Source organism: Urocampus carinirostris, chromosome 17, assembly GCF_059441175.1.
Source record: "Urocampus carinirostris isolate Australia breed hairy pipefish chromosome 17, RoL_Ucar_1.0, whole genome shotgun sequence".
NCBI lineage: Eukaryota > Metazoa > Chordata > Actinopteri > Syngnathiformes > Syngnathidae > Urocampus > Urocampus carinirostris.
In genome coordinates this window covers 16,235,390-16,258,584 of record NC_142365.1, presented here as the reverse complement: position 1 = coordinate 16,258,584, position 23,195 = coordinate 16,235,390, and the positions used below count along the sequence as shown (strand labels likewise).

Sequence of the window (23,195 nt, the reverse complement as noted above, 5' to 3'; positions counted from 1 at the left end):
AGAAGTAAAAGAGTGAAAAATGAATGAGAGAGAAAAGTAAAAGGGAGACAGAAAAAAAGACAGTAAAAAAGTGAAAAAGAGAGGGAAAGAAACTCATCTAGGGTTGCTTTGGGAGTGGCGCCTGTTGCTGGTCACATCTGGTGGATGTATTTTTAAAACTGCAGCTCATTTTTCTCTTGCGCTTCTCTCAGCGTTGTCTCGCAGCCAGATTCAAACCCTTGGCGGGCTTGATCCGGACCGTGGGCCCCATGTTTCACACCCCTTTTGTAAATATTCACTATCCTAATATTTTCATCTTAATCTTATTATCCGCATCTAATTTTGTTGTCCACTATGTTGTAACCGATGGGAAAAGTGACGATTCCGTTGTATGAAATAGTCCTTTACTTATATTTGTGAATCTATAATGCTAAGAAGTTATTTTTTAAATGAAATTCCACTTCCTGCTTTGTAAAATACCCTTATTTTTCAGCAATATCCGGAAGAAGATCGCCCCCTTTGTTATGTCCTTTGGATTCCGGTGAGTGTCTTTTCCCACATTTAAGAAGCAACGTTGCCGGATCCAAGAAATATCAGTCTTTTTTTTCCATCCTGTCAAAGCGTTTTTGGAGTCGTCTTAATCCTGGTGGACATCGTGCTGGTCATCGTGGACATTTCCCTGCCAGCCAGGAGCCGAGAAGTGGGAAATTCCCTGGAGACAGTCTCCCTCATCATCTCCTTCTTCTTCCTGGCTGATGTTCTCCTCAGGGTCTACGTGGAAGGGTAGGAGAGGCGAATGCTAAAGAGGAGGCATGGCTCTGCACACATTTCTAAGTATTGTATTTTCGGACCATAAATTGCTCCAGAGTATAAGTCTCACTAGCCAGAAAATGCGCAGTTAAAAAGAAAAAATGTATAAGTCACACCTGGAGTATACAGTGAAGAAAATACGTGTATGAACACCCTGCTATTTTGCTATTTCTCCCACTAAGAAATCATGTAGGGGTCTGAAATTTTCGTCGTACGTGCATGTCCACTGTGAGAGAGATAAACTAAAAAGAAAAATCCAGAAATCACAATGCATGATTTTTTTTTAACAATTTATTTGTGTGATACAGCTGCAAATAAGTATTTGAACACCTGTGTATCATTTAGAATTCTGACCCTGAAAGACCTGCTAGTCCGCCCATTAGAAGTCTACCTGCAATCCATGTATCATTTTGAATCAGATGCACCTGTTTGAGGTCCTTAGCTGCATAAAGACACCTGTCCACCCCATACAATCAACCTGTAAAACGGCGAAGACAAAAGAGCTGTCCAAAGACACCAGGGAACAAAATTGTTAACCTCCACAAGGTTGAAAAGGGCTACGGGGCAATTGCCAAGCAGCTTGGTGAAAAAAGGTCCACTGTTGGAGATATCATTAGAAAATGCAAGAAGCTAAACATGACAGTCAATCTCAATCGGAGTAGACCCCCATTCAATATATCACCTCGTGGGGTCTCAATGATTCTAAGAAAGGTAAGGAATCAGCCCGGAACTACACGACAGGAGTTGGTCAATGACCTGAAAAGAGCTGGGACCACCAAGGTTACTGTAGGTAATACACTAAGACGTCATGATGTGAAATCATGCACATGTCGAGGCCCGTCTTAAGTTTGCATATGACCATTTGGATGATACAGAGGAGTCATGGAAGAAAGTTTTGTGGTCAGAACTTTTTGGTCATAATTCCGCTAAGCTTGTTTGGAAGAAGAATGAAGAGTACAATACAAAGAACACCATCCCTTCTGTGAAGCGTAGGGGTGGTAGCACCATGCTTTGGTGGTGTTTTTCTGCACATGGGACAGGACGAGTGCACTGCATTAAAAAGAGGATGACTGGGGTCGTGTAGTGTGAGATTTTGGGGAACAACCTCCTTCCCTCAGTCATAGCATTGAAGATGGGTCGTGGCTGGGTCTTCCAACATGACAACGACCAGAAGCACACTGACAGGAAAACCAAGGAGTGGCTCTGCAAGAAGCATATCAAGGTTCTAGCATGGCCCAGCCAGTCTCCAGACATGAACCCAATCGAAAATCTTCGGAGGGAGCTCAAACTCCGTCTTTTTCAGCGACAGCCCAGAAACCTGACTGATCTAGAGAAGATCTGTGTGGAGGCGTGAGCCAAGATCCCCCCTGCAGTGTGTGCAAACCTGGTGAAAGACTACAAGAAATGTTTGACCTCTGTAATAGCAAACAAAGGCTACTCTACCAAATATTAACATTCATTTTCTCAGGTGTTCAAATACTTATTTGCAGCTGTATCACACAAATAAAGCGTTAAAAAAATCATGCATTGTGATTTCTGGATTTTTCTTTTTAGTTTATCTCTCTCACAGTGGACATGCAACTACGATGAAAATTTCAGACACCTCCATGATTTATAAGTGGTAGAAATAGCAAAATAGCAGGGTGTTCAAATACTCTTTTTCTTCACTGTATAAGTCGGGGAAATGAATTTGATAAAATTCAACCCCAAAAACATACATGTCATCTTGAAAGGGAGTTTAAGACATAAATGAAATTGAGAATAATGGGTTGAAAAAATGTACGGTGTGCTAGAGTTAAGATAGCATAAGAAACATTTCCTACCAACTCTGTTTTATTACAAATGACTAAATCGAATAAAATCTCGATCCTTGATGATGCGCCTCTTTCTGCTTGTGCGTCACTTACGTAAGACTCATCTCCACCTCTGCTTTTCGCCAGTCCCTTAAAAGTTTCTCGCCATTTTCTAACCTTTTTTCTGCTTCTTGATTACCGTTTTTGGTTCATATTTCACTATTACCAGCTTGTCATCTTCGAGTTATGATTTTCTTTTCGGTGCCATTTTTGTTCAGTTCCTCTCAGTTGTTTTTATAATTTATCGGTGTTGTGCCGAAAAATGTCCGACCCCTTAGCATAAATCACTCGTTTAAACGTCACTAAAACGACCTTGTATGTCATTTTTCGGGAATGTATTAAAGCAGTAAAACACGGAGCATTTTCACCTTGTATAAAAAATTTTTTTGAGTTGGAAATATTTACTTTGGCCTTATCTTCTGAACGTTGGCGTCGGGATTGGTAAGAAAAGGTTTTTGGTGAATAAACGCGTTTTGTTTAGAAAAGGTCACTTGTCATCCGCGATTCTAATATGGAGGACAGGTTACTTATGTAGGCTGAATTTGGAAAAACGGCTTCGAATTTGGAGTTGGGATTCTCTTACTGGTCGGCCTAGGTGTGAGTAGAAAGTTTGGGTGAGGCCTCGAGTTTGACATTCCTGCTTTTGAGGAAGTCATGAAGGAAGTCGAAAATTAAATTGCGACACCAGCGCACGGCAGTTCACTTCCGTAATCCGATTTTCAGCAAAATTCGCTTGTTTCCGTCCACTTAGCGTCACTCTGGACCTGTCCCATTACTTCCCCTTCGTCTTGTTTCTACTACTTTCAGCTTTTTGATTAGGGAAAGGGAATGATGTTGTAGAAATTGGAGGTCCGATAATCGAGAGAAAGTCTTCTCATAAGTGGATAAAAGAAATAGACAGGAGCCCGCTTCGTTATGGAGGGAGATGTCACTTTATTGATGCGTCAATAAAGATCTCACAGAGCTAGGAACATGACAATGTATTTAAAGCTGGTAGTGACGATTAGGCTTCGATTGAGTACACCCCAAAAGGCGGTCCTGTATCACGTATCAAGTACAGAGCGTCCCGTCCCTTGCACGCTATCTTCAAGGAAACTTAATGTCTGCCAAGAGTATCTTCAAGGATGTCTACCCGACCGTTTCCCACAAACGTAAGCAAGTCTTTCTAAATTTCTACATGTATGCAAATCCATTCTACATTTGCAAGTGTATTTGCCACAACATATCCCCCCTTTTTTTTTTTTTTTTTTTTTTTTTTTTTTTCTTCTGTTACCTTATCCCCCCTTTTGGGAGTTTATACTCCCATTTTGAATGGAAATTAAAATTGAAAATCAATACAGAGTAGTGGCAAAGTATTACAAATCATAGATATCAATACACGGACAGAGTTTAGCGAATCGAAAATAAAATAAAATTCTGGCGGTCAGCCTGCTGTGATCATTCTAACTTTCATTGTTCATGTTTCATTTACAAAAACCCCCAACACTCCAAACATCTGACCCATGCACTAACACCCCCTTCATTTATCTTTATCCGTACACACTGGATTATACACGCGGACCGTCGACGGTTGATCGGTACGTGATAAAGGTAAATGAATAAATGAACTGATAAGTGAGTGATAACAAATTTCGGTAACAGTCGTCGGTACATTCCAAGATGAGTGCATGACTGGATAGTGATATCCACATTGGCCTTTGGCCTGACCCCCGTGAACAATTTGAAGACCATGCATTGTCGTATTCGTCAACGGGTGTCGTGAAGTCAGATGTTGGAGTGAGTGTTCATCCCAGCAGGCATCACGCTCAGTTTCCATGCAGCCAAAAACCCGGAAGCGACGATGCATCCTGACCATCCCAGACAGCAGCTTGCTCCCCGGCAGTGTGACATACCAACAAAAGAATCACAATCAGAAATATATTTCGTTGCTGTTATTCCTAGTGCTATATAGTGTGTTGCGTGTTTAACAATAGTGCTAATTGATATCGTATTCAGTCCAGATCATCATATGTGTCTCTTTCCGCAGATGCTCCATTTTTTAATGTAATGTAGACTGACTATTAACGTTGCCAGATAAAATTCAAGGCGTTGAATCTAGTTGAGTCATCTGTTCTTCCTCACTAAGGAATAGGCTTGGATACTTAATCACTAACCGTGCTCATTGAGCTTCTGCCACCCTAGTATTAGCCACTACTGTCATTTGTTCTCCAAAAGTCTTAAGAATTCTTCTTTCAAGAATAGGTATGGCACAGAAACACAACAAACACATAATTATTACGACAGTTAGCACAATAATTTCCCCTTTCGCTAACAGACTACCCCAGTACCCAAATGTAGACGAGAACCAATCAAAAGAGATACTGTTCTTTTCAGTATTTACTGTCACTTCATTGCTCAACTCACGAATCTTCGACAGTGCTTTTGTGAAGCTTCCTGCTTCGGCTGTGTATAAAGGTATATAAGTACAGCATTCCTCCTTTATCATATGACACACGCCTCCTTTACTGGCTAAGAGAAAATCGCTTTGCTCTCCTACTGCACTAAAGGCCTCGTTAATGTAATTAATAAAACGTCGTTGGTTGTAATAAATCAATAAAAGTAATTAAGCCATTCTGCGTTCTTTTTCGGAGTTATCCAGATAAATATCGATTCTAATCCAGCCTTAATTTTATTCCTAGCTTTAAATTCTTCTGGAATTCCTCTCGGTTGTTTGATGGTATCTAGATATACACGTCCACCCGGAACATATGCTTTCTTTACTGCGGCCAATTGTCAACAAAAATATTTCATTTAATTACTTTTTCCCCTTTACATTCCTTTCTTTTTGTCACTTGCATGTCCCCCTCTTCTCTTTTCCTCAATGCCTACTATCTCTCCCCTTTTTACCTTCTTTTACTAACATTTATCTTTCTGTATTTGTAACTTCCTTACTTGCTCTGCCAACAATCAATTTTCTACATAACTTTCCCTTCTCCTACGCCCTCTAACACATGCTTTTTAGCCCACTAGTTTAATGGGAAATTGACATATAACCATCTCACTTATTTATTTATTTATTTATTTATCTTTTATTTTTCTTTCCAAACCAATTCAATCTACTATCTTAGCTTCACCTACTTAATGTGAAAACGACGTGCATTGATCTACAATGATTCATCTTACTCATTTTTATTCGACTCAATGAATTTTTCCTCCATATTCAATGAAAAGAAAGTATTTACTCACGCTTTTCCACTATTCTCGTACAACAATGCTTCCATCTCAAATTACTCCATCCCAATTCACTCAATTGGATTTTTCCTCGTCTTCACATTCCTTAATTTTCCAATTTTGAACTGAAAACCGGAATAGGTTAACTTTTTTCTTTTTGTTATTATCCTATCCTTTCTTGGTGTTATTCTGGCATTAACATAATCTAAAGCACCTAAAATAACCAAACATAATTTTTCTAGACTTTTCACCCCTAAATTCATCGTTTTCCAACTGAAAAAACATTTATTTTTCTGGGAACTCCATAGGCTCTCGGACGTTATGTTGCACACCCTTAGCGTCAAAACGATTTCTAAAAAAACGAACGTTTTCGATTCCTAACGAGACGTGCTATCGGTTCTATCTAAAACAATACATTTTAAACCGTCTACCTCTTTAAAAACGTTTTTCTCGTCTCAATGAGTACTGTATTGTTCCCTTTTTCCTTTTCCCTCGATATTTTTCTGTTAATCCTTTCAGTTACGTGGGCCGATTAAACGCTGGACAACCATATAGACAAGAAAGATAAGAATACAGGAAAGAATACAAACACTTACAACATTGAACAAACATAAAACATAAAACAAGACAGATGGCCCACACAAATTTAAGTTAATTAGTCTAATTAAGTCAGTGCACACTGAGGCCATGCGCCTACACAACTACCGAGTTAGGGTTATGGTTTTCCTCTTCTACACAATTTCCCGAATTTTACGTACTGGCCGTGCACTCATTTTTGGCTGTCGGCGTTGTAACCTCACTCTTCAGTGCTGTCGCCGTGGGTGTAGGTTTTTCTGGACTTTGGCGTGTCGGTACCCTTCTCGCCTGTATCGTCACATTAAGGTTTAGCATATTATCCGTCACTTTAGTCTGTACTGTCGTTAACACATTTGGTTTCTGGTAGTCCATTGGCACTCCGACTGGTTGCACGTCTTTATATTTATTTTAAGTGAAAATCAAAATCCCCACTATAAGATGCCCTATCCATTTTGAGCATTCTATCCCAAAATTCTAACTAGAAGATAAACAATTTATTTTTTAAATTGTCAGTTCTAAATTTCAAATTTTGCTTTTTCACTAAATACAGTCACTGGATCAGTTTAACCATTATCCCTGTCAGAATCATTTACCCTGATTTGAGTGTTTGAGTGTTCTCTTTTGTAGATTGATCACATCCGAGAAAAAATTTGTATGCACTTTTTATTTGCATTTTCTTTTGATTTTCAATGTGTTATCTTGCTGTTGGCCATTCCCCTCGAGGCAGATGACCAGGATAGATTGTTAAATTGTCAATTTAACCCAAGAAAAGACGTTTTTATTGTTATGATCCACTCTTTGTTTTGCCTTTTATAAAAATCATAACCTATATATGATCTCTTCAGTAAGTAAACTTGTTCAAAATAACAGTATTTTGCAAAGAAAGCAGGTAATTCACGCTCAAAGTGAATGATTTTGCCAAAAATGAAAAATACCATCCCAAAATGTTCTCAATGTGGGCGATTTGCTAATGGTGAATGGTTATCTTAATTGATTTTTGTTAATCAATTTGACAATCATTGTAAATTTTGTAATATTACAACATTTCTTCTGTGTAATATTTTTCTTTCCGTCCAAATTTCGTAATTTGAATCTCAAAAAACAGTTATATGGAGAGCTTATTCAGAAGACAATTTTTCATCAATTTCGGAAAAAACTAGGTTTTAACTTATTTTTACGGAATGTCTCAACTTCCCCCCTGAGTTAAAACCTAAGTTCACAATCTATGTCTCTCTTTCGTCTGACTCATCCCACAATACTCGGAATTTCAGTAATTCAAACTTGTCTTCTATCGCAATTGCACTATTTATACACGTCCTTCTACTCAATCAAGGAAGCAAGGTTTAGGGCGCTCTGAGGAGAGGGATGACTGAGTATGGGCGGACTGAGAGTGTGATCGTGGCCACTGTGTTGTGCGGTGCAGAGACGATTCAGTTTTATTAAGACGACAGCAGTGTGCGTGTGTGTGTGTCGTCGTATCGATACTAATAACTAAATGGAGTGGAATGGAACTATGATGACTATAACATGAAACCAAACGAGACGTCACGCTCTATAGAGAATTTATCGACCTATTTCATCATCGCCTACAATCAGCTCAAAAATTTTTTCCAACATTCTGCTTCTTAAAAAGAACCTAAAAAGAAATCCGTCATTAAAAGCGCAATTAACCACCAGTCCATCGTCCCAAAAACAATGGTTCTAAGTCAAGGGTGGGCAAACTTTTGGCGTCACGAGCCTGGGGACACACCCAGTTTTTCTCATTTACAGTTATGATGTTATATTTCATTATATTTATTTCATGTTTATCTATTTTGTGTATATGTATGAACCCCTACTGAACACCAGCATACCTTCAGGGCAATTGCAGTTGATTCAACAAGGTTCGTTTGCTTTCGGAACGGACTAATCCCGTTTCAATCCAATTGATTCAAATTGATAATGTGTTTCGATTTACAATAGTTTCATCATTCCATATTTACTGCTAGAACCAATTAAACTTATAAGTAGAGGTACAACTGTGTCATTGTAGCTGTGCACGTATGTAGTATTTCTGTCATGTCCAGCATGGTCGCCGTGGCGACCGTCTAATTTGCGAGTGTCCTTCTTAAGGGCTTGCCCGTTCTGAGTAAAAGCCTGTTTTGTGAGTATTCCTAGTCTGAGTTCCTGTTTGCCTGTAGGCCAGTTGCTGTTTTGTTTTTTTTTCCTGAGCGTTGGACAATTTTGCTGAATAAAAGTAACTGGTCGTTAAGCGATTGAGTTCAGGTCCGGTCTGCACTTAACTCAACCATTCCTGCAGTAGTATCTTATAATATTTACAAAATAAGATTCTGTAATATTTTCGAAGTCTGTTGTAGTATTTTTGAAGGATTTTTTTTTTTTTTTTTTTTTAGTAGCGCTAGTATTAATGCTGTTGTAGTTTTGTAGCAGTATTCTTGCAGAATTTCTGTAGTTGGTCTTTTTAGAATTATAGCCGTACCATATACTATGTCCCGGTTTCCAAGCTCTATATTCCGTTATCTAGTAATTTCATAGAATTTCTGTAGTAGGATTTACATTATTGTAATACTTTACCATCCCATTTCTTGTTCTCCTTTGGTTTACTGCACATGAATGGCTGGATTAAACCCTAGAGGTTTAATTCTGACCCAATTGTGGAAAAATGTATTTGATAATGTTACTTCCGGCGCCGTCACGAATGGCAGCCACTCCAGCAGCTCCCGTGTTATTTTCGCTACTTTTGTGATTTATTTATTTGTTTATTTATTTTTGCTTACTTTATCAGTGCCTTGCAACACTTGGATTACTTTCTATCCTATGGATATGGGTTTCATCTCGCAAAAATACGTACATTAAACAACACCACCTACATTGGACATTACCGAATCTTACTGCAATATGTATTCTGTGTAGCACTATTTAGTTACTCTATATAACATGCTAAAGTGGGCATTTGCACGTCACACTGGGTATTTGTATATTGTATTCTTTTGGCTTTATTATTGTATTGTTCTCAGCTCAGGGATGCTGCTGGTAATGTGAATTTCCCTCAGGGGATGAGTAAAGTATCTATCTATCTATCTATCTGATTAATTCGTTCACCCCTGTGCTCAGCATCTTTTTCTATAATAAAATTTTATGTATTGCGTGGTACGTATCTTCTTATTCTAAAGCAAAACAACATGTTATGTCTATGTTTATTTGCCTTCAATTAGATATTGATCCTTTTAATTTCCTTTTATTTTTATAGCTTATCTATAAAAATACTGTTATATGTTTTGCACAATGCTGACAACTTTTTTGCACTACAATGACTATTTTTCACCAAATGCATATTTACACAAACCTCAACTGTATGTAACATTTTAAATGCACATTCTTGTGTAAATATTGTATTAATTATAACTATAACCTTATCTTTTCCGAACCTTTACCTAACTCTGAAGATGGAGTGTCATGCCAAATTTAATTGTCAGTTACAATATGTGAACCCGTTTTGTAACTATGTCCGTAAAGGTATATTCCATTCCATCATAAATGGTCTGGATTTATATAGTACTTTTCAAGACCCTGGGGAACTCCAAAAACACTACCTAATGTGTTGTTTTTCACACTTTTGTCTCAAGTTTTTCATACCCAATTTTCAGCAAATTATTATTATTTAAATAACTTATGTTGTATGTTTGTCTTAGTGTTTCTTTTTCCTTTTCTTTCGGAATTAAAGCAAAACAATATACTAGGTTAACTTTTTTGTGTAATTCAGGGGCACTTAGAGTCTCGTTAAGTCTCATCGTGCTTACGTACTGAGATGTTTTAGTAAATTAGCCAGTTTATTCAATTTCTAAATTTTTCTCTAAATTTAAGTACTAGTAGACATTATCTTAGTTTAATTAATTTCCATTCATTTCCCATGCAGTTATATTTTTAAATCACCAAAATCGTCTCGAAATCCACTAATCCGTTATTTTTAATTCCTTTAATCCTTTCCAGGATTGATCAATCTTATTCTCATTGTCTTCTATAACAAAAATGCTCTTTTCCATAGACATTGTTTCACTTTAACTTAACCAAACCATAAGTCAGCTATTGTTTCACATTTATTAATCATTTGTCGAACGTAACACTCATTCTAAAAAATTCAGTGTGGAACCAATTGTCCTAAAAAAACTGCCAACTCGAACTCAATGTCAAAAATTTCTAATTGTCTTTTCATCCCTCTGTAATCACAATCTCTTATTGTTGATTCGATATAAAGCAATACCTACTTGCCACTTATGAATTATCTTGTCGACTCGTATTTATTTTATATTACTATCTTAATCTTTTATTCCGCGCAACAATCTTCGTTTTTACGCAATTGTCTTAGTTCCCTTTGTTTTTCTTTTTCTTTTCTTTTTAAAAGAAATATTTCATTCAGTGACTGAAATAGCTTCAGCTACGTTATTAATGATTTCTAGTCTCGAATTTTCTTCCCTGTGATAATATGTCGTCATTTTCAAACTTCTTTCAATTTCTGATGATTCGAAATCATTCATACCACTAGTAATCTATTATTGAATATGAGAAAAACTAAGGAAACAATCTTTTTATGTATTACGCCTCTTTTGAATTTGTCCATTTATAACCAACGAAAAGATGGACACTGAAATTATGGACGGTTTCCAGTCGTCTCCTTTGTTTTACTCGCCCCTGCTTTATTAGGAGCATAACTACACGTCTTAAAAATTCTTACCCTTTTGCCATTCGCATATTCAACGAGAGATGACTAGTTTTGTTATTTAAACATTCTTTCTTTTTAAACCATTCTGTATAATTATCTTGTATACACTCAGTGTTCTCATTTCACCATGTACCTGTGTCCCAGATGCATCATTCATGCTGGGGACGCAAACTTTTCCTTTAAATTGTCATTATCATTTAATTCCTCTTTAACAAAGATTCAACGCATTACATCATCGTTACTTTGGTTTTGCTGTATGAGTTTTTATTCTTCTGCACGCCGATCTTAGCTAATGAGATCTCGTCGCTTCGAGATTACGTCATTGCTGTTGGTAATTGGTTAAGTCAGTCTTTTTCATTGGACAAAACTGCTTTTTTCTCAATTTATTGAAGAGAGCCAGCTCATAAATGCCCTTCTTGCACTTAACTTGGTATTTAGTTCTGTAGTTATTTATTTTTATTTATTTTTAATTGATGTAGTGTACTATGTCTTCGTTTTAAAGTACTATATTGAATCGTTAGTTTTGTGATATTGTTTAGTATACCTCTAGGGCACAGGTGTCAAAGAGGCTGCAGGTTGAATTATGAAACCCAGGTGCCTTGAACAAAGACACTGTTCTGTATTTCTTTCGCTTTCTCTCTCTCTTTTCCACCCCTTTTCTCCCACTCTGTCTCTGTCTCTTTCACTCTCTGTGTCTCTCTTTTTCTCTTTCTTTGTTATTTTGTCTCTTTCTCTCTCTCTCTCTCTTTTAAACTTCTTTTGCTCTACCTTCATTTTTTCCTTTTCTCTCTTTTCTCTTTCTTCCTACCCTTCACGCTTTCTTTTCTCTCCTTTCCTTTTCCTTCCCTCTTTCTCTTTTATTTCTCTCTCTTTTTCTTTCTCTAGAATCTACCAGTCAGGCCCCCGACAGAACGATTGTTCTATTGTGTGGCCCCCGAGTTCAAATGACTTTGACACCCTTGCTCTAGGGGCATTTCTCTATTACCGTATTACTGTCGTAGTATTTTTACGGTACTTTCATTCAGCGATTTTAATTTTCACTGTGTGACGTTTTGAGTGTCGAGCGACTTAAAATTCGACTCCCTCCCGCCGTCACTTATGAGTGCTGAGGCTCATTTTGTCTGTCATTTTGTCTCAAATTATTGATTCAAAACCTGATGCAAGCCAAGTTATTTTGTGAAAATGTCAAAAATTCCTACAACTGAAGATACTTACGTATTTACTTTTAGTAAAAGTGCGCATGTCCTGTTTATAGTTCCTAACACTCACCCAATCAAAACGTTTGAGTTTCTTTGCTACAGCTTCTGGATAAAACGTTCGTTCTCGGTTAAGGTTTTTTCCTGCGAGTTTTTATTAGAAATGTCTTGATAGTGAACCTAAATCGTTTAATTAGCTTTCTTATAAAGTATTTTTAGCAATTTACATCCAAAACAGGGACCGCTGGTGTGACTACGTGACTGTAAACTAGAGTAATAATTAGAAGAAAATAGTGCTTCTTTAGGCACTGTGACTCTCCTTACTTATCCTGTTCAGCACTTTTACTTCGGTTGCACTCCACAGTGCAAAGACATCTTGGGGTCAATGTATACACACTGTCCCTTTAAAAAGATTTCGAGTGCATGTTCCTTATGAAACCATATTCTAAGAATTATTTTTTACACATTTTCGTCATATCTCACATTTTTTCTTTTTTCCTGTAATATTTTTGATTTTGGTACTTTCGAGCTTCCATACCTCAGGGCCAGTGAGCCCTTCATGAGGTAAAATGTACTTGTACTTCCCAAATCCTCAACCGTTTTGGCATGTTATACAGTAGTGTCACACTTAACCGGGCCGCTGTCTCTAGGATGCGTCATGGTCTGCAACTGCAGCGTCGCTCTTTGGATCTCCGGTTGCACTTCCGGACCCGCAATTTCCATTCGCCGCTGCGATTTCTCGAGCTCTGCTCCTAGTAACAATCATATCAGACAATTTATTATCACACACAGCTTTGTCATCCACATTTTGTTTTCCTAATTTTAACGTTACTGCCCTGTTGATCTTGCTTGGTCTCGTTGACGGTGGCAGCGTGAGCCGTGGTACAGTGGTTCAGATGGTACCCTTTTGAGCTGCCCTCGACCTGGACTGCGGCCAGCGTTGCCCTCACGACGGTGTACGGTCCCTCACGCCTCGGATGGTTCCTCTTTCGTCGAAACCTTGATGTAGACGAGATCCCCTGGGACGTCTTTTCAAATGGTTGTTCGACCCTGGACTCTTGTCTCTTAACCAGCCAGTAGATGACAGCCGTCAATTTTCTCATACTGTCTCTTAGTTCAGTTTGTAGTGTTTTGTAGTTGCTCAAGTGGCGGCCCCTTATAGGGACCTCCCAGATGCGGCGCTGGTCTGCCTGTTAGCATTTCATGCAGTGTTAAATGCGTGATCCAATGAGTTTGCATGCGATAACTCATCAGCGCTAACTGTAGCGCATCCCCTCAGTCGAGCCTAGTACTCACAAAGATCTTGTTTATCTTTGATTTTAATATTCCATTTACTCTTTTCCACCATCCCTTGACTTTGTTGATAAATCTCACCGAACCGTTGTTTAATGTGTAGTTTTTGTAAGATGCCCTTCACGACCTTTTGAACAAATGTTATCCGAGCTTATTTCTGACGGTATGCCAAATCGCGGAATAACTTCTCTAATCAAAAACCTAATTACTGTTCCCGCACCTAGATCTTTTAATGGCACTGCTCCTATTATTCCTATTACTCCTATTATTATTATTCTCTCCGTCTACCGTGGCCTGTATCTGATATAAAGTCAAAGGTATTCCCCTGTTACCTATTCTCCTTAATAATCCTCCTGATGCTCCTGCATCTGGAGACACATCACCGTTTTCCTGGAAAGCAGATTCAAAATACAATTTTAGCAGTATTTCTGTGTTAAAAATAAAATAATTCACAATCCAAACGTATCAATATTCCTCAGATTTGTAAACACTACGTCAATCAACAAGATTCTAGCGTGATTCAATGCAGACTCGTGTTGTTCGTTATCACCGCCTCGTCGACGGCCTTGGCCGTCTGGCTCAGTCCATCGTGACGTTCCACTCGTAATCCGCCGCTGGAATGTGACCATGAGCTTTATCAGTGCCACACTGACCTTGGCCCCCAGTTGTCTACCTCTTTCTCCTCGAAACTGGCTGCAATCAGTTCAGATTGCCACCTGCTCACTGTTTGAGGACAGCCTGGATGTGCTCCAGTGTCCCCACGACCCTGCTGTAGACAAGCGGCGCAGACAACGGATGAGTGAACGTCTTTGTTTGTTTTTTGCCATCTTCAGCCCTTCTCAACAGTCCGTCTGACTTCTGAATCCTGTTAAATCGGTCATGTTTACAAACTCGGATGTTTCATCTAGGTTAAATGACCATGAAGACATCACCTTAGCAATTAAATTCTTAAATTTTTCATGGTCTTCCTCAAGATCGAGTAATCTGCCCCTCATTGTCTTTTGAAAATGCTTGCCAAATTGTTTCCTCAATTTACCCAAACTATACTTATCACGTTTATCGGAACAAGATCTCACAAATCAAAAGGCCACACGCAAACGGAGCACTTGACGAATTAAGTAATCCCTCCACTTTTTTTTTTTTTTCCATACAGTAAAGGAGCGAAAGACGGGGGAAAGACGGGGGTGGGGCGGGAATACACACGGTTGAGCTCAACTCACACAGAGCGAAAGACGGGGGAAAGACGGGGGTGGGTTGGGGGCAGGATAACCCACAAAAAGCAAGAAGCAGTCACTCCATCATTCATCCATGCGTCCTTAACTCCCCTCCCAACGCCAAACAACACAAAAAAACAAAAAACAGTTAAGTATAAATCACCCGCGCACACTCACTCAGGCGGCCGGGGGAGAAACCGAACCGAACAGAACACACATCCACATACAGAGAGACACACGCACAATTAACGCCAGCTGGCACACACACCAACATTCCCGAATGAGACATCTCCCAGACTGAAAACATGTCAGCAATTCTCACACATTCTGTGTATCGCTGTGTATCGCTTGTTTCTATGCGAATATATCTGAATAATAATACAACATCTGATTACTGCTCTTTTTTCTAACGCCGGTATAACCTTTTAGATTGTAGAAAATGGCGAGGTTCCATGCACCACACTTTTTCTTAAGTGCAAGGTTACATTTCCCTCCCAAACCATCAATCTACTAGGGAAACACATAAAACATGCCCCGTATTAACCATACATAGATCGTCTACTCTCGAACTGTCACTTTAGCAAATGACGACGTCTTATCACAGCTTTACACAGATCTCAAGACAATCATAAATATACAAATACCGACGCCGCTGCACCATTTTATCCAGGTAAAATTAGCCTTTTTTCCTTTTTCAAGCAGCCTACGTCCCAAAACAAACAGGATTCTTTGAGCACCGAACTCCCGGGACAAAACAAAAAAAATAAATCTCAACTCAGTTTACATATCTCATCCGTCCGACCTTGGGCCTGATTATAGACGGAAAATTCCACGTGCACGCATTTTCATAATTTAGCTCCGACGTCACAGGCTCCCGTCCTCCCACGAATCTCCACAAGCAAACCGAAGTAAGGAGAGAAAAAAAAAAATCTTCCTTACCTCAACCGCTCATTCGAGACCGTTCCACTGAGAAGTCTTTTCCCTTTTCTTTTTTACTTAATTAGTGCCAGTCCACGTTGCGGCGCCAAATGTTGTAGAAATTGGAGGTCCGATAATCGAGAGAAAGTCTTCTCATAAGTGGATAAAAGAAATAGACAGGAGCCCGCTTCGTTATGGAGGGAGATGTCACTTTATTGATGCGTCAATAAAGATCTCACAGAGCTAGGAACATGACAATGTATTTAAAGCTGGTAGTGACGATTAGGCTTCGATTGAGTACACCCCAAAAGGCGGTCCTGTATCACGTATCAAGTACAGAGCGTCCCGTCCCTTGCACGCTATCTTCAAGGAAACTTAATGTCTGCCAAGAGTATCTTCAAGGATGTCTACCCGACCGTTTCCCACAAACGTAAGCAAGTCTTTCTAAATTTCTACATGTATGCAAATCCATTCTACATTTGCAAGTGTATTTGCCACAACAATGACTCCATCAGTAATTGGGAGCGTACTTCCTGCTTACCGTGCTGGTTGTGTCATTAATGAAGATACATCTTATTATTTGATTGGCTGAGCGAAAAAGCATGATATAAACTGCAGCATAGAAAACAATGTTTTATTGTCTTCTCTTCACTTGCATTGTGAGGGAATAAAGTCAACGCAACAAGAAAGAAAATGACTAGATAGCTTCACTTGCTGTTAGCTTGATAATACTAACATTCTATTGTTTGAGGCTGAGGTGTGCGCCAAATCACAATCCTTGGTCTCACTGTCGCCCTCACCCATGAGGCAAGAGAATTGGGTGCCTCACTCTGCATCTGCTTAGCACACTAATGCCTTAATTACTAATCGTATCAATAATATTCATAAAATCTTGAAAATTCAGGATTTATTTCTAAAAAGAAATCCCAAATTTGTGAAGTTTTATGATAAATTTATGTAACCGTTTATTACATTTGATTTTTTTTTTTTTTTTTTTTTTTTTTTTTTTTTTTATGATGACCGGTGAGGCACAGCCTCAGCCGCCTCCCCTGACTTAATATCACTGAATTTTACTCACCTCGAAACGGTAACACTGGAATTGGTTAGGAATTATTGTCGTGTAGACCGGGTGGAAACCTATGTTGGCCTGGAGAGGAATGGGCGCTACCAGGCTGTACTTGCCCAAGACACACCACAGGAAATGGTGCCCCTACAACCCTAGTGGTTTAGAGATCCTACCAAAACTTGAAAAATAAATAATAAATTCCTTTGACAATTTCTGCGGAACACTCTTATTTATTCTTCCTTCAATGCAACCCCCTCCCAATCCTGCCTCTATCTAACCTTTTATTTATATTATTCCAGCGCCCTCTTTAGGAACCCAAGTTCCAAAACATAACATTTGTTTTATCATGCTTCTACATGTGAAATATTTGTCCCTGTTTTTATTGACTCTATTGTTTCTTGAAGGTAAGCTAGAAAAGGGGACAGGTGGAAGGCAGACCCTTATAAACATGCCTGAATGAAAAAGTAAATGTTAACACCCCCCCCTATAAAACACAAGTTGGATTGATTTTAATTTTACTAATTCCGCAAAATTTGCGCTTCACGCTTGTTTATACTTCCTAGTCTTCCCCAAACCACCTCTTACGCCCGCCTCTGTGTTTTACCTTGTCTTGCAACGCCCTCTGTAGGAACCTAAGCTGTATAACACAACTTCAACATTTTTTTTCATACGTGAAGGATTTTTTTAGAATAGAATAGAATATACCTTTATTGTCATTGTTACAAAATGGGTTGAACATATTGTGACAACGAAATTGGATGTGGCACTCCAGTTTCACATTTCACAGTGAGGATAAAAGAAAACAAAGAAGATAAAGGTTATGATTTACACAGTATTTGCACAAGACAGTGTGGGCATCGTATTAGTGCAATATGCGGTAGTGCAAAATAGGCACCATTGTGCAAAGTAAGCATAGACTTAGCGTCTGCCGGAAGGCAGCAGGTCAAAGAGGTGGTGGCCGGGGTGAAAAAAGTCCTCAATGATGTTTTCTGCTCTGCTGAGGTAGCGAGAGCAGGCAATGTCCTCCAGACTGGGCAGAGAGCAACCAACGATTCTCTGGGCTGTGTTGATGACCCTCTGAAGTGTTTTTCTGTCTGCTACCGTGCACCCAGCATGCCACAGCGTAATGCAGTATGTTAGAATGCTCCCCACTGTGGCTTTGTAAAAGGACACCAGCAGCTGCTGTTTCAGATGTTTTTTCCTGAGCACTCTCAGGAAATGGAGTCGCTGCTGGGCCTTCCCTACCACCGCTCTGGTGTTTGCAGACCAGGAGTGGTCATCGGAGATGTGCACACACATAAAGTTTTTATGAGTTGTAGTGTTGCTCGAAAGTAGGCAGGAAGAGAGGTCGGGGATGAGGAGAACCACAGAAAGTGCATTCTGCGGTGTTTGTTGCAAAATGTCTGAAATGAAAAAATAAATGTCAACAGAAAGATACTTTTTAAAATTTTTCAGATTCAAAGTTTACTTCAGCTCCAAGTTAAACATTGTGGACGCTTGCGTGGTGGTGGTCACGTTGGTGGTCACCATGAGCTACACCTTCACCGACCTGTCCGGAGCCAGCCTCATTCCCAGGTGCTAACATTTTTGAAATCTTAAGGTGGGCGTGTCAAACATACGTCTCGCGGACCACATTCGGCCCACAGGATGATTCAATCTGGCCCGTCGTGAATTTCTTTAGCTCATTTTTTTCAAGTTACAATTTAAAAAATAAAATGAATACAAACCAAATGCTCCTTTTTGCCACTAGAGGGTATTAAAGTTGTGAAAGAGCTGACGAACATGTTGGTTTCATGTTAAAGACAAAACTTTGCAGTATGTTTTCAGCTTCAGTAGGCACAGCCTGGTAGTTGAATCTAAACTTCTTGCCCATTCACTGCTAAAACTCAACTTTTATTATTTATTTATTTTCAAAGCAGTGCAACAATTAAGGCAAGCATATCTGTATATGTAGCTTCCATTTGAATTGAGTGGTGAGTTGGTTCAGATGTAAACCTGCATTTATTCTACAAGCAAATGGCCTACTTATACTTAATTCTTTACGAGAACTTTTTGTATTTCTATGTTCTTAATCACTTGTTATGAAAGACCTATTTAACAAAGTAAGATTTATAGGACCTATTTCTCCATTTTTAATTAGGAAATTAAACAACTTATAATGTCCTAAAGAACTCATTCTCTAAATAATTTAGATGTGTTTATTGGGGAATTTCATAGTTATTTTCACTTCATAGGTTTTTCAAACTGTTCTCTTTAAGCGAAGTCTCAATTGTTCATATTTTGTGCTTTAAATGTATATTTTGTTTTATTTTGAAAGTGGTATTTACCTAAAACAGACTATATCGTTTGACCTGTAAGTCATTCCGCTAAATTTATTTTAGGATTACATTGCCATAAATATTTTTCATCGATTTAAATTCATTATCAATTCCGAAAAATATAAACGGCACCAAGTGATTAAAAGCTTTTCTCTTTAAAATTGATATACAGTAGTTATTAATAATAAATTTGATTCAATCTAAAAGTTTTTTTTTTAAAGTACAAGAGTAAAATTTTAACTGAAATTTCTGCTAATGGTATCGATAATAATAAATTGTATTATTTTCTGTAATCACTCCTTTTACTGTGTGCAATCACATGAAATATCAATGTTTTCTCACATCTCCATTGTTTTTTTTTGTTTTTTTTTTTATCACTTCCTTCCATCCTAGGGTGGTTTCCTTTCTGCGTTTCCTGAGAATCATCATCTTGGTGCGGCTCTTCAGGCTGGCAGCTCAAAAAAAGGAACTGGAGAAAGTCACGAGGAGGATGGTAAGAAAACAAAAGTAGTTCTATGCTAGGGCTGCAACAATCAATCAGCATCATCAAAAATCAATCATAGAATTGATCAACAATGACCATTGTCAACAGACAGGTTTTTCACTACAATGAATATAATGTCTGCTTCAAGAATTAGGCGACTTCCCCCTCTGTGGAGGAAAATGGCCGAAAAAAAGCAATCCAACCATTTTCTCAACCGCATCAAGCTTTCTTATTCCAGTTTCGTTTTAAATGAAATGGCTTGCCACTTTACACCAACCAAATTGAACGGATGCACGAGATATTAAAAAATAAAAATATCAAATTCTGGAGATACAGTGTAGAATATTAACACATGTTGGGAATGAAATATCATAATGTACCGTTTACCAAATTGTTCGAATAAGGTTAATGGAGTCAGATAACTAACACAGCCTACATTCACCCAACAATTTATGCGCGCTCATATCTTGACGGAAAAGATGAACAGGAAAGCTGACATTTCCACACGGGGGCAGATTTAATTTCAATAACAATTTAACTAAGTGTACTCCATCGAAAACGGCCGAATCAGTGCCATTGGAGTCTCTGGGAAGCCCTCTTCTGAAGTCCTTTAGCTCTCTTCTTATTGGCTATCTTCTCCCCGCACAATGGCGCGCCGACTCCTCCCATGGGCGCGCCAATAAAGCCCCCTGGGCTTCACCATCTCTGAGAAGAGCGCCGCAATGTCTGGAACACTCAAAACAACTCCGAGCGTTTCTACATCATCAGAGCCTTGTTCTCAAAACAACGCCTGCCGTCCTCCATCTGGATGTGCTGATTCTTATCAGCAATACGTCCCGTTCGGTAAACGACATCTTCCACCGCTCATGCCTGCCCTTAACTTTTACTGCTCATTGAATAAAGGCACAGTCAGTAAATAACTACAGCATTAAACTCAATAAATGCAACTTGTATTCAATCATCTAAAATCCTTTATAGTCAAATGTACAAAATCCTTCACACACAAACTACGAAGTAGAAGCCGGATTTCTTCTTCGGTGTGGATGCTGAGTGACAGCTCACAGCGCCACCTCACGCCGGCGGAAAGAAGCACTACAGTGCTGTCCTGTACTCTGAAAGAGGTGCACACAATACAAAATCTAACTTGGAGCAATGTCCGGATATTTTTCGACATCCCGAAAAAAAATGATTGTATCTACAGTTTATTCTAAGTCGAATGGTCGTACGTAGGGGAGCGTCTGTAAAAATAATAATTATCCAATTATTCGACAAATAGTTTCAGTAGTCTGTAAAAAGTCGACTATTAAAAAAGTGGTTTGTCGCACCTTGTGTGTACTGCAACTTTTGCGTGCAGGTGTCGGAGAACAAACGTCGCTACCAGAAGGACAGCTTCGACTTGGACCTCACCTACGTGACAGGTAGACCCGGCAAAGTTCTGATTTTAATCCCCAAGGAATCTCAACGTCTTCTCGTCCAGATCGTGTGATCGCCATGTCTTTCCCTTCTTCTGGGAAGCAGTCGTTTTACAGGAACCCCATCGAGGTAAAACGCCCTTTTTTTTTCGGACCTTCTTGAGATGTTACGCAGCTGTCAACCACTCTTATGACTTCTTGTAGGAGGTGGCTCGCTTCCTTGACACAAAACATCAAGGACACTACAGAGTTTACAACCTTTGCAGTAAGTCCGCCTCAACTCCACTACCTCTATTATCAGTTTTTGTCGACAACATCGACTAATCGTAGCAGCCCTGCTTGCTATACAGTGCCTTGCAAGAAGGCCCTTTTTGAAATAATACCATTAAAAGTCCTATTGGCATTTGCAAGAAGCCACATGGGTGACATAAATAACATGTGGAACATGGTGCTCTGGTCAGATAAGACCAAAATGTAACTTTTTGGGCTGAATGCAAAGCCTTACGTTTAACGCAAGAGAGACACTGCACATCTCCCTGTAAACTCCATTCCCACTGTCAAACATGGTGGTGCCAGCATCACGTGCTGGGGTTGCTTTTCATCAGCAGGGACTGAAGATGGTTAGAGTTGATGGGGAGATGGAGCAAAATACAGAGCGATTCTGGCAGAAAATCTGATGTAATTTGCAAGAGACCTGAAATTGGGGTGCAGGTTCATCTTCCAAAGAGACAACAACCCTAAACACAAAGCAAAATCTACAATGGATTGGTTTAAAACTAACAATATATAGGTGTTAGGATTGAGGTCTCGTCTTGGCCTTGAACATTCTATCACGCATTTGTGGAAAAATCTGAAATTTTATATATATATATATATATATGGGTGACATAAATGTTTTAAGTACTTAAAAACACGCAGATCTACTGTCATTTTTTTTTATATATCAGGGTACAAAAAGTCATCTGAATGCCACATTAGGCCACTCCCCCTAGAGCCTGTAGTCAATAACCCAATGTGGCATTTGTACATAATGTTGACAACCATCTTGTATTACAACTCATAACGTTAGTTCCGCCGTGCCCGGCCGCTGTGGACTGCCGGGGCAGATGGCATTCTTTTGCAAGGCACTCTAGGTGCCTTATCTGTGTGGGCCTTTAGGAAACAAGACTTTTTGTTTTTATTCAGGCGAGAAAAGCTACGACCCCAAGTTTTTCCACTACAGTGTCGAACGGGTCTTCATCGATGACCACAACGTCCCATCGTTAGAGTGAGTATCCATACAATAGCAACAGACATTAGAGTGGAACTGCCAGTGTATTAAAACATTTTTTTTGCTAACATTAGCATTCAATCAAAGCAACTAGCTTGATCAAAACTCTTCCCGCGTTTATTTTGAAATGCTAAGCTTGCTGATTCTTGACTGTCTCATGTTGTGTTTAAACACTGTGGGAAATTAAAAGTTCCAGCCCTAAGACAAAGATGAACCAAAATAAGATAAGATTAGACTTTGAGAAGGCATTACAACTATGGCGGGACGGCAAACCACGAAGAATATATGGACTGAAAAATTTGAAGTGATAACTGCTTTGTATTACCAATAAACTGTGATAATTAAAACTGAATGAAAATATAGATAAATATAATTATTTCGGCAATTATATTTTGTAAAATGTACAATATTGTTGTGAACTGAAAAATCTTGAAGTGATAACTGATTTGTATTACCAATAAACTGTGAGGATTCAAACGGAATGAATATATAGATTTATATTATATATTTGTCGCCAATTTACAATTTCAACCGCGATAACACAAAATTTTGGGGACCCATAGATCTCTGTTAGGACCCATAGATTTCTGAGCATGCGAGTCCCTGGGACCCATCACTTCTCACAGGTAAAATGAACACTGTGTATGTATAATATACATACACAATGATCCAAATCCACCTCTAAATGGCTAAAGAATAGAATAGAATATACCTTTATTATCATTGTTACAAAATGGGTTGAACATATTGTGACAACAAAATTGGACGTGGCACTCCAGTTTCACATTTTACAGTGAGGATAAAATAAAACTAAAAAGATAGAGGATAATTTACACAAAGTGTGGGCATGTAGGGTGTATTAGTGCAATATGCGGT

At 38.8% G+C, this 23,195-nt stretch overlaps 1 protein-coding gene across 2 annotated transcripts in view; it reads left to right on the top strand.

The window, feature by feature from the left end:
* tpte (transmembrane phosphatase with tensin homology) overlaps positions 1-23,195 on the top strand; it is a 37,138-nt gene that overhangs the window by 2,660 nt on the left and 11,283 nt on the right. For both annotated transcript variants that reach the window (XM_088320818.1, XM_088320819.1), the window contains 8 exons: positions 473-520; positions 601-762; positions 18,291-18,410; positions 19,547-19,646; positions 20,992-21,055; positions 21,115-21,179; positions 21,254-21,314; positions 22,235-22,316. In XM_088320818.1, coding sequence (XP_088176944.1) covers positions 473-520; positions 601-762; positions 18,291-18,410; positions 19,547-19,646; positions 20,992-21,055; positions 21,115-21,179; positions 21,254-21,314; positions 22,235-22,316 — 702 coding nt within the window. The remainder of the gene's footprint in view (positions 1-472; positions 521-600; positions 763-18,290; positions 18,411-19,546; positions 19,647-20,991; positions 21,056-21,114; positions 21,180-21,253; positions 21,315-22,234; positions 22,317-23,195) is intronic.